Source organism: Antechinus flavipes, chromosome 3 (assembly GCF_016432865.1).
Source record: "Antechinus flavipes isolate AdamAnt ecotype Samford, QLD, Australia chromosome 3, AdamAnt_v2, whole genome shotgun sequence".
Lineage (NCBI taxonomy): Eukaryota > Metazoa > Chordata > Mammalia > Dasyuromorphia > Dasyuridae > Antechinus > Antechinus flavipes.
Window position 1 is genome coordinate 9,971,360 of NC_067400.1, and position 12,312 is coordinate 9,983,671.

General features: G+C 49.1%; 1 protein-coding gene across 1 annotated transcript in view; it reads right to left on the minus strand.

Moving 5' to 3' along the window:
- Nucleotides 1-12,125, minus strand: part of CROCC2 (ciliary rootlet coiled-coil, rootletin family member 2) — a 47,640-nt gene extending 35,515 nt beyond the window's left edge. Inside the window, exons 1-5 of the mRNA XM_051990471.1 lie at nucleotides 12,085-12,125; nucleotides 11,848-11,975; nucleotides 10,706-10,875; nucleotides 9,677-9,856; nucleotides 7,666-7,800 (exon numbers count right to left, since the gene is read on the minus strand). Of these exons, the coding sequence (XP_051846431.1) occupies nucleotides 7,666-7,800; nucleotides 9,677-9,856; nucleotides 10,706-10,875; nucleotides 11,848-11,975; nucleotides 12,085-12,125 (654 nt within the window). The remainder of the gene's footprint in view (nucleotides 1-7,665; nucleotides 7,801-9,676; nucleotides 9,857-10,705; nucleotides 10,876-11,847; nucleotides 11,976-12,084) is intronic.
- Nucleotides 12,126-12,312: the final 187 nt, after the last annotated feature.

Below are 12,312 nucleotides of genomic sequence, written 5' to 3' on the forward strand. Positions count from 1 at the left end.
GGAATTTGCTCACACTGGAATTTGTCCTCGCCTTCGATGCCCTCCCTTCTGCCCAGTCTTCCCAGTACAATTTGCATCTATCCCTGAAAGCTCAACTCAGCGGCCACCACGTCGATGAATCCGATTGCCCCCATCTGTGAAAGCTTCGGGGGCTGCTCCTAGAATCAGGAAAAGTCATCTTCCTGAATTCAAATCTTGCCTCAGAAATCAACTTTGTTACCTCAGTTTCCGGATCCGTAAAACAAGTTGGAGAAGGGAATGGCAAATCACTTCAGTCTCTTTGCCAAGAAAAGCCCAAATGGGGTCGCAGAGAATTGGACACTATTGAAAACTGAGCAAGAACAAGGACAAATAACGGCTTTCTCTCTCCAGGTTCTCACAACGCTTTGCTCCTCTCGGGTATTATTTCCTAAATCTAAGAGTTAGTTGGTAATTGTATATGTTTGCTTTCCCTGCCAGATTAGAAGCCTCGTGGCCAGAGTGACGTGTCCACCTGCGGGCAGGGAGGCAGTGTTAGCAAGGGGATGTAAATCCAGGGTCCCTACAGTTGAGCGGGAGGACAACGGACTCTCCATCGCTTCTCAGTGGCCAGGCCTTGACCCACCGTTCAGACCAGCCACTTCAGGCCTCATTGGGGGCGCTTGGAGTCCGCCGGAGCTGGGGCCTCTGCTTTGCTTGTGACCCTGCAGGCTGCTCCTTCCTCCTCTGGGCTGGGCTGCCTCTTGTGGCTCTCCTCCTCTCCTGGGGGGCTCGCGGTTCCATTCTCAGAGCCGGAGTAGTGTAGGAGCGCTGCTCCAGGCTCCCGGAGAGGAGCTTGCGGTTGGAGAGCCCAGAGAGAAATGTCCAAGTCAGTGAAAATGGGAGCTCTGGCCTCTGGGAAAGCTTAAAACCAAGCTCCGTCTGGGGACCGAGGTCCCACCTAAAGGGCTGACCAGCCTTCCCCCGAGGTAGGCTGGCCAAGGAATTTTCCCTCACTGGAAATGAGAGGAGAGAATAAAGACAAGGCCCCAAACTTTCCTGTTTGCAGCTTGGCCACATCGGGGGCCAGGAGAAACCTCTTCTCCGGAGTGCAGAAGGGTCTGGGTCTGAGCCCCCAGCTTCTTTGAGAGGGGACCAAGAGTGGGCTGTGGCCGGGGTCTCCCTGGCTCCTCTGGGAGAGGACTGAGAGTGGGCTGTGGCTGGGGTCTGGGAGGAGACCGAGAGTGGCTGAGCCCCCAGATTCTCTGGGAGGGGACCGAGAGTGGGCTGTGGCCTGGGTCTCCCCTGCTCCTCTGGAGGGGACTGAGAGTGGCTGAGTCCCTGGCTCCTCTGGGGGGGACTGAGAGTGGCTGAGCCCCCAGCTCCTCTGGGAGGAGACCAAGAGTGGGCCGTGGCCTAGGTCTCCCCAGCTCCTCTGGGAAGGGACCGAGAGTGGGCCGTGGCCTGGGTCTCCCCGGCTCCTCTGGGAGCAGGGCAGAGGGATTCCTTTCAGAGCGGGGCCGTGGAGGCTCCAGGAAACAGAGGCTCTTAGGCAAGACTGGTTTGGCTCTTTCTGCTTTTTTCCGGTGCCAGAAAGTCGTTGGCCGGGCCGCAGGCCACATCAGATCCCCCAAGGATTAGAGATCCCGGGCCGGCATGGAGCTGCGTGAGGAAACTGCAGAGTCCAGCACCTCATTGCAACACGTCTTCCCCTGCAGCTAAGTCAGGGCTCTCGTGAGTGTCTCCCTCCATCCACAGCAGGACAGAGGAGCACATGGCTCTGACAGCCAAGGGAGAGGGGGTGCAGAGGAGGCGGAGGCGATTTCTAAAATCTGATGGGGTTAGGCTACCATAGACCCGCATTCAAATCCTGCCCTGGATAGTGAGTGGGCCTCCCGGGGTCTCAGTTTCCTCATCTGTAAAATTTAGAAGTTGGGCTAGAGGCCTGTGAGCTTCATTCCAAATCTTAAACTAGTCCAACAACCTAAATTGATGCAAAGAAAATAGTCATTTGGGGAGAGATTAGGAGGAGGACACTAAAGAAATGGCTGGTGATCAGGAAGAGCCTCAGCTGGGAGGTGGCCGGGAGGGGAGGCTTAAAGGGGTGCCTCTGGGGCTTAGCACATAGTAGGTGCTTAATAAATATTGATTGATTGATACAGAGAACAATCCGGCTCGAGTGATGGTCCATGCAAAGGCCTGGAGGGAGGAGACCCCAGGAGGGCCATCTGGGCTGGAATCCAGTGTGTGAAGAGGGAGTATTTGAAAAGGAGAGGGTGGGACCTCCCCACTGGGCTTCCTCTTGGGGGCTTGTTTGAAGGAGAGCCCAATGATGTTTCTGCTCTGGGGGGGGGGGGAGTCAGAGTCACAGGCTCAGACAAGTAGAGCTGGAAGGACTTTCCGACCTTGTCTGGCCAGTCCTCCCGCTCCACAATGCTCAGCAATGGCGTCCAACGTCAAAAGTTGCCCCCTTCTAACCAGCGGCACTGGGATTTCTGTCCTTAAGCCAAACTCCAGGCTCTTGCCCCTCCTGTGCGACCTTTCAGAATCACGGAGGCAGCTGGAGGGGAGCCCCGGTGGTCCCTGAGCGAGAAGGCCCTCCACACAATCCTGGCCAGCCCTTGCTTAGAGACCCCCCTCCAGCGACCACCAAGAGTTTCCACTTCTGGACAACTCCAATTCTTGGGGAGTTTTTCCCGATTTTCCCAGATTTCCTCTCTAAAACTCCCCCTCCTTGCTTCTAACAGCCAATCCTTCTGCACATCAGCCTTTCACCTAGAAGATCGCTACCGTTCACCCCGCAGGACACTGAGACCCGCCGGAGATCCCACCCCACGAAGCGCCAGCACTTGAACTGGCGGCTTCTCGAGTCTCAAACCCCTCTTTCTCTTCAGCCTCTGTTTCCTCCCCCGTAGAAGAGGGGAGCTCCCGCTCGCCATCCCGAAGGAGCCCAAGGATGTGGGAAGACTTTGGACATCCGGGTCAAGCGGGCTCTGGGCCCGGAGGGCCGGGACCCACCAAAGGGTTAAAGCTGGAGAAGGAGGCTCAAGCTTGTTCAGGTGAGAAGCGGGGCAGCCCTTCCCGTCCCGGCCCAGCACTACTCGGGAAAGTCGTGGGCTTTTGTTTATTGCAGTGTGGGGAACGGGCCTTGTTTATTTGAGCCCTCTTAGGATTCCTAAGTAGTCTTTCCAATTCAAATGCCTTTCAATTTTGTTGGGCTTGGATTTTGTAAAAAATCCTTTTTGTAACTGCTTGTTTGTTCTAGAATATTATGCCTCCCCCCTGCCCCCCCTTAGTGTCTTTCTTTGAACTGATCCCTCCAGTGAGTTCAGTCCAAGTGAGCTCATGCATACATTTATTTCTCTGATTCAATTCAATCCAACAGCCATTTACTGAGCCTCTGCTATGTCTGTGCCAGGGACCATGGGAAGCGTTGGAGCCACAGAGTCAGAACTCAAAGCCCCTTCTTTCAAGGAGCCATCAGTGGGGAGACAGGGAGAGGGGGAGGCCGTGGGAAAGTGCATGCAAAGGAACTTCTAGCAGGAGAGGGCGCTCACAGCTTCGGGGGCGGTCAGCAGCACCACCAGGAGGGTGAGCACCTACTATGCGCTAGGAAAGTCTGGCGTTGAAGGTTACTCACTCGCCGACATTTCTAGCTGAGTTGTTGCTCTTTCTAGACTCTGGAAAACCAGAGACATTTCAGAGCTCTGCCCGGGGTGGGAGAGCGGGAAGAATCCCGAACTCGGAGCTGGAAGCCTCAGCTCGAACCCATCCGGGCGCTCCCTCGCTCTCGGACCCTACTCCGGCCTTGGTTTCCTGGGGAGCACATTTGGTGCATTAATTCCGTGCCCGGAGTCCTTTGGGGAGACTGAGCAGGCTGCCAGGGCCTTCCCCTCGCAGACTCGGCTTCCGTCTCCTATGTGCCCATGTCATCTCCCCGATTCGGGTGGGAGCTCCTGGACAGGAAGGACCGAGCCTTCCCTCTCTGTGTACCCTGTGCTCAGCATGTGTCTAATACATAGTAGGAGCTCAGTGAGTTCCGGCTGGCTTCCCCTGCTCCTCTTGGATGCCTCTGATTCTTCCCAATTGCTTCCTGACGTCAGCCTGAATTTGTCTCTTGGCAGCTTCCGCTCACGGGCCCTAGTTCTGCTCTTCCGGGCCAAGTGCGGCTAGTTTCAGACCACGGCCACGCAGGTCATGGAGTTACAGGGGCAGGGCAGGAAGGGCTCTCAGGCTCCCCAGTCCAACTGCTCATTTTTCAGATGAGTAAAGTGGGTCCCAGGAAGCTGAAGTGATTTGAACCCACGTTCTCGGGCACCGGAACCAATGCTTTTCCCATTTTAAATGGCTGCCTCCTCAGAGAAGGAAGAAATGTTCTCCGACATCTCGTCCAATGAGACTTCTCTTGACAGCAAGTGCTGCTTCTAGGTCTCTGCTAAGGAAGGATGCTCCCCAGCCGGCATAACTGTGGGGTGGCCAAAAGTGGGCAGCGACGACGCCTTGGGGATGAGCGAAGGGTCGCAGGCACTAAATCTGCCATAGAAAAGGGAGCTGTGTTGTTTTCTGTGAACCAGAGAAGTGTGGGCCACAGGGCATCCGGCCCCCTCCCATGCTCCTGAGTCTGTTCCAGGGAGGCCAATTTCTATGAGTACCTACCCCTTTGATGTGCAAATGCAAATGGGAAACTTGCTTTCCTCCATGAAGTTATAAATCCATTCCCCAGTCCCCAGCAGGAGAATCCCTTCTGGGCGGGTATTTCGTGGTGGGGTGGCCACAGTGGTGGGAAGCCTCCCTTTGCTTATCTAGGTGGGTCTCCCGCTGACGGGCACACGGAGTCTGACACTGACCCGAACCTCTCTCCCTCAGCTGGATCGGTGAGAAATTGTTCTCTGTTGAGGTAGCGACTTATCTGCTCTAAGGTCTTTCTTTATACAGGGCCCGAAGCATAAACGAAGGACCAGGACATCCGTAGTCACGGGCACATGCCGAAGGACCAGGACATCCGTAGTCACACATGCTGAAGAACCAGGACATCCATAGTCACACATGCTGAAGGACCAGGACATCCGTACTCACGGGCACATGCCGTCACTAAGTTGGCTGTTTCTTGGGCCCAATATGTCTCCTCCTTCACTTTCCAAGATAGAGCCCGAGCTTCCCATTTCCCTTGACAATAACCCGAGGGACAAACTTTCTGGTGGCCTTGAATTCAGGAGGCGTTGAAACAGAGAGGGTGGCGCAGAGATTGCTAAGTCAGCAGCGTGGAACGCCTCGCCGAGTCCCCAGATAGCATTGAATTACAGTGTCCTCACTAACAAAATGAATGACCCGGGAAAACACAAGTTGGCTTTCCTGCCTCAGAGCTGCCTGGTGATAGGCAACATTTAGGATATTGTGGCTTGGCAGGGGAAATGTTTGTGAACTTCTTTCCATTCAAAAAGTTTACAGAATGGTTTGGGAGGGGATAAAGGGAGAGAGGGAAAGTCTCAACAGTGTTTGGAGACCTCTTCAGGAACAGGGTTTTTGAGGCAGTTTCCCAAACATGAGCTCTGCCCTTGGCTGTGCTGATGAAGGAGCTTTATCTAGCAGGGTAAAAACCCATGGGCCATTGATTCTCCCTCTAAGAACATGACCAAGAAGGGTTCTTGAAAGAACCCTCTTCTTCTTCACTCTCAGGACAATACATATACACCCTAGCTCTTGTGATTATCTCGCTCACTTCCCACCTGAAGCTGGGGGGAAATAGAACTGGGGAAATTGAGGACATCAAGGAAGAGTAATCACCCCCCTCAAATGTCCCTTAGGACTTTCTCCTCATTGTTACTTTGCCTCTAGATCCCAGGACACAGCACCCTTGTAATCCTGCTCCCTCCAGACCTCTTAATAGAGGCAAAGTTGGGAGCAGGAGCCTTTCCTCTCACCAAAAATGGGTTTTCTCTCAGGGGCTTGGTTTGAACTGGAATCTTCAGCTCTCAAAGTGAAATCTTTCATCACTGGGGACGCCCCATTGGGTTGCTGCATTTCTCTTCTTGAGCCAATCAAAAAGATTCACAACCAAGACGATAGATATTGTATTTATGCATCAAGACGCCTAAATCAAAGAGGCGTCTCACCTGATAAAGGTGTCTGGGAGCTGGAATGCCATCCCTTAAACCTGTGAAGCTGGGCACTGTAGGACATCATGGAGGATGCAGAGAAGTAGAGCTTAAGATCCAGCTGCAGAGAAGTATAACTTAAGATCCAGAAGCAGAGAAGTGTAACTTGAGATCCAGATGTAGAGAAGTATAACTTCAGATCCAGAAGCAGAGAAGTATAACTTCAGATCCAGATGCAGAGAATAATGACTTAAGATCCAGATACAGGGATGTATAACTTAAGATCCAGAAGCAGAGAAGTATAACTTAAGATCTAGATGCAGAGAAATATAACTTCAGATCCAGATGCAGAGAAATATAACTTCAGATCCAGATGCAGAGAATAAGGACTTAAGATCCAGATACAGGGACGTATAACTTAAGATCCAGAAGCAGAGAAGTATAACTTCAGATCCAGAAGCAGAGAAGTATAACTTCAGATCTAAAAGCAGAGAAGTACAACTTCAGATCCAGAAACAGAGAATAATGACTTAAGATCCAGATACAGGGAAGTATAACTTAAGATCCAGAAGCAGAGAAGTACAACTTCAGATCCAGAAGCAGAGAATAATGACTTAAGATCCAGATACAGGGAAGTATAACTTAAGATCCAGAAGCAAAGAAGTATAACTTTTTCAGATCCAGATGCAGAGAAGTATAACTTCAGATCTAGATACAGGAAGGTATAATTTAAGCTCCAGAAGCAGAGAAGTACAACTTCAGATCCAGATGCAGAGAAGTATAACTTGAGATCTAGATGCAGAGAAATATAGCTTCAGATCTAGATGCAGAGAATAATGACTTAAGATCCAGATACAGGGACGTATAACTTAAGATCCAGATACAGGGAGGTATAATTTAAGATCCAGAAGCAGAGAAGTACAACTTCAGATCCAGATGCAAAGAAGTATAACTTAAGATCCAGAAGCAGAGAAGTATAACTTTTTCAGATCTAGATGCAGAGAAGTATAATTCCAGATCTAAATACAGGGAGGTATAATTTAAGATCCAGAAGCAGAGAAGTACAACTTCAGATCCAGATGCAGAGAAGTATAACTTCAGATCCAGAACCTTAAGGGGCTTATAAATCAGATCAATCAACCCCTCAACCGGTCCGCAGACATTTTTGAGTGTTTCCATATCCTCACCATGTGCTTGGAATTATGTAAATACTAGAAACAAAAACGGAACAGTCCCTGTCCTTAGCCACCTTATATTCTCACAGAGAGAAGACTAACATATATAAGACATCAGAGGACAATCCAAGATAGAATTTTTAAAATTGTTGGTGGGGTTTCCTGGATGGCATGGAGTCATCCTGACTTTTGAGAGCAGTGATCTATTCATTGTACTACACTGCCACTCTAAATTCAAATGTGGGAAAACAAGGAGTGACAGAGAAAAAAAGACAGATAGTGAGCAGTGGCAACCTGGGTAGTGATCACCCCCCGTATTCTCCTCTCTCTTAGTCCATCCTCCAATCAGCATCCTTCCTCTGTGAACCAGACCAGCATTCTGCAGAGGCCGGTCAAAGCCTCCAGTGAGCAGAATGCCGCCCGTGGCCCGAGCTCACCTTGTCTTTCTCCTGCTGACTCAGAGCGTGCTGTTTCACTCGGTCAGCCTCCAGCTTGGAATCCTCTAGTTCTCTCTGGGCTTCAATGAGCTCCTCATACAACATTTTTTTCTCAGTTTCCTTTTGAGATAAGGCCTAGAAGTGATGAAAGGGGAGGTGAGGAAACTATGTTCTTGATCTGCAGGAAAAAACTTTAAAGTGATTCAGAAGAGAAAAAAAAGAATCGAGCTTCTCCAGGGATTGTAGCCATGAGAATATGCTCCATTAAATATTAAATTATTATTATTAAATATTAAATAATTATTTAGAGTAAAAGTCTAGGACCCAAAGCTAGAAGAGAAGGAAACTGGACCCAGATAATTTAGTATCTTTGTCAGTCAAACATGTCCTGGTTGGGAATCGTGGACCATCAACGAGCTGAGAAAGTCCCCCATCTCCATAGAGCATCATAGGATCGAAGGCTGGAAGGGACCTCAGTGCCACCCCCTCATTTAATAGATGAGAAAACTGTGGCCCCTAGGAAGGTAATGATTTGCCCCATGTGGACAACCAGAAGAACTGGGCTTCTTCCTTGAGTTACTAGCTGGTACAGTGTAATTTTGAACACAGATAGAAATAATGAGAAAGAACAGAAATGGCATTTTAAGAAGAGCTCTTTTAAAAACTATGTTGAGCAATAGAAGGAGCCTCATTGAAAGGCTAAACGTTTTCTTCTCATGGGATTTTTTCTGTTGATTCATCTTTTTGATGACTCTCATTCCCTCTCCTCTTCTCCAGCAGATTGCTCTCTCTACCATCCCCACTTTTTTTCTCCCTAAATTTCAGTCTCCTCCCAGCTACTGACTGCTTCCCCATTACTTAAACACATACCCTTGCCCACCTCATCCTCAAAAACCCCCTCCGTTGGTACCTTCCCATATTTCTCCCCCGTTTTGTAGTGGCCACAGCTGGTCCTTCCACTTCTTTCCTTTCGCATCCATATTAACTCTCTTCTCCAACCTCATCACTTAGAGTCACCAGTGATGCTTTTAATGACCAAAGCCAATGGCATCTTCACCATTTCTCGACCTCTCAGAAACTTTTGTCTCTCTAGGTCACCCTCTCCCTGATATTCTTTTCTCTCTAGGTTTTCATGCTGCTGCCTTTTCCCGCGTTCCTCCTATCTATCCGAACACTTCTTCTCATACTCTCTAACTGGATCTTTGACTCAGTTGTGCCCCCTAATTATGGATGTCCCATAGGATCTTGTTCAGGGTCTTCTGTTTCACCTGATGACCACATCAACGCCTATGTTTCAAGTCACACCTCTATCCAGATGATTTTCAGACCTATTTATTTAGCCCTAACCTCTCTCCTGACCTGTAGTCTTGCTTCTCCTGCTTATTAGCCATGTCAATGTGAATTTGTCATGAGCATCCTTGACTTAATATGTACAAAATTGAATTTATGATCTTCCCTTCCCATCTGCCCCAAGTGTTGTGCTCTTTCAACCTTCCTCTTACTGTTACTACCATCCTCCCAGTAATCCAATCTAGATCTCATTTTTGACCTTATTCCTTCTCACCTTCCTCTCCTCTATCCAATCATTTCCCAAAACCTGCTGATTTTACTTTTTCAAAATCTCTCCTTTATGCTCCCTTCTCTCCTCTGATACTGGCTACTAGCCTGATGCAGGCTCTTATCAATCATACCTAGATATACAATGGTCATTAGGGTGGGTTTTGTGTGTGTGTGTTTAAACTTGTGATTTCCTCTGTGTTAGAAATTCCCAGTATGGAGACTTCCTTCACAGTTCTAGAAGAGACTTATGAGGCTTAAATTCTTATAGGGGTTCAAAGACCTTAAGGAAGGCGCAAAGTGATAGAGCTAATGGCTTAGAAATTAAACCTATGTTTTCTTGATTTTAAAATTGTTCTTGTATCGGTTATAATTTATGACTTTGTATACAGTAGGTGCTTAATAAATGTTTGAAGAATTGCACTGAATATGAATGGCCCTTGGTCCCCTTTACCTTCTGCTTCTCATGTTCCAGCTGGAGAAGGCTTTCATCTCGCTCCCGTTTCAGACGGAGGATTTCTTCATTTAGGTTTTCTCGCTCAGCTTCATATTTTGAAAGCAATTCTTCTTTCTCCTGCTCGAGTTGATGTATGGCAATCTCTTTCTCTTCAGTCAATGCCAGGCGCAGACTCTCCTGAGGAGCGGAGGCAAGATGGCAGGACAGCCCATCAATTCTTGGGGCCAGATTGGGGCCAGAATAGGAATAGAGCAGGGAAGAAAGGGAGAGCAGGACAGGAGCACATCCCAGGTGCCACTGAAATGTGACTCTGGAGATGATTCAGAGTCGGGGGGTTCTGCATGGAGTGTGTGATCAGAAGTGCAGGATAGTGGGAGGTGGGGAGCCAGGGCTTCTTCCCTTATTTTTGTACTTTTTTCCCAGTCTGGAGAAACCCGGGGACCCCTTTTCAGATCCCATTTTTTAAAAATCGTGATCGAAGGAAATGCTACATTTCAGTTAGAAGCCAGTGAAAACAGATGTATTTCTTTTCTATCCAAGTTCACAGAGCCCTGAAATTTATCTCTGGCCCCTTCAGGTTCTGTGGACCCCAAGGTGAGTATTCCTCATATAGAGGAGAGGAGGAAAGAAATCCCAAGTCAGAACCTGGGGAGAGAAAAAGGAACCGGTGATGGAGACTAAGAAACAGAGATGTAGCGGCAGAGCCAGGAAAGTGTGGGCTCTGGAAACCAAGGGGAAAGAAAGGAAATCTAGTGGGCAGGTGCGTCCACAGTGTGGGCTGCTGCAAAGAGAGATGGCCAAGAGGAATAAGACCTGAAAGAAGGCTGTTGGATTCCTCCCCTGGAGGCCATCGCTGACCCCTGCGTGAGCCGTTTCAGTGGAGGCCAGGATGGGAAGCTGTTGAGGACAGCTTGGGGGAGTGGGGAAGATTAGGTCTAGTCAGATGAATGAGTCAGCTTACGGTGGACCCCACACGCTGCATGTGAACCTCTTGATCTTGCTGAAATGAGCAGATGGGGGGATTACCTTCTCTTTTCTCAGGCGTCCTATGTCTTCCCCAAGGGCCAGTGCCTGGTTCCTGAGGGAAAGCTGAGTGTCTTCCTGGAGCTGAGCCATCTGCTGCTTGAGCAGTTCTGACTCCCACTTCATCTTGGTCTCTTGAACCTCGAGTTCATTTTGGGCTCTTTCCACTTCCACTGCAGGAAAATTTAAAAAATATATATATATGGACTATTCCCTGATGCCCAACTCCATTCTTGGCAGTTCTTCCTCTTGCATGACAATTTGGGATGGGAAGATGGGTACTGGGGCTACTCCCTAACATAGGCTCTATGGAGAGAGGGGAAGGCACTGATTTCATAGACTTCGGAATTGGAGCAAATTGGTGATTCTTTTCAACTCCATAAGAGGATAAATCCAAGCCATCGACTTAAGGAGGGAAAAGACAAATATTCAGAACAATCTAATAAGATGAAATTTCACGGGATAAATGTAAAGTTACTACATGGGGATATAAGAAATCAATAGTACAAATACTGAATGACACTTAGAGTGCCTGGAAAGCAAGTCATGAGAAAAAACATGTGACGAGCTTAGTGGAAAGCAACTTCAGTTAAGAGTCCATGTAAGCATCATTTAATGCTTTTTAATTTAATTTAATTTATTAATTTATTTAATGATTTTGGCTCCATTAGTAGAGGCTTGGTGACCAGAACAAGAGAGGAGCATCTAGCCTGTCTTGGTCAGACTACATCTGAGGAGGCTCCTGAGTAGCCAGATGAGGGTCCAGATGAGGGTGTTGAGGATAACAAGAGGATTGCAGAACACACCAAATTAGGGTTTGATGAAGCTGTTAGGGTTAGGGAGCCTGGAGAAGAGAAGACTTGGAGGAGACACAATAGCCATCCTCAGATATTTGAAAGAAAAGGGACTTGTCTAATGCTGCCTGACCCCAGTAAGAGGAGGGGGCAGAACTGGGAAGACTGGGGAGAAGGGGAAAAGACTGAGGCTTGATTTCCTGGCCATTAAGCTGTCTCCAGGGGAGCGAGCTACTTCTACAGGCAGCGAATCTCTGATTCCTACTGGTCTTCAAGCAAGGATGTCAGGCGGGGTTGAGGATGGGGGGCTCCCGTTCTGGCTTCAGTCCCCAAAAGATGGTCCCAGAGTACCTTGGAGCACCTGCTTGGAGAGGCGGAGCTTTTGCTGCTCCTCTTCCAGTTGCTCCTTCTGGGCTTCCAGCTGAACCACCCGCTGCTGGGTTGAGAAGAGGCTGTTTTCCAGGGACTCCTTCTCAGCCCTGCGGGTTGGGATCAAACAAGCAGAGCTGGTGATTCGGGCGCATCCCCTGTGACTTCTGCGAGTGTGGACAGAACTCAGAGAGCCGGGCACAGAACCTCGACTTCTACTCTTGGGCCAGTGATGTAGAACCGATGCCGATGATGGACATCTCAACGGCCGGCACAATGCTCTACTTTACCAATGTCTCACTGAGCCTCATTGCAGCCCTGGGAGAGCGGCACTCATTATCCCTGAGCTCGGGCTTTCTGACACATTTCCCATTATTTCCCCCATGGATTTTGGTAAAGCTGGTCAACTCGAGATCCCCGTACCCTGGTGTTCCCTTTGCAGGAAGA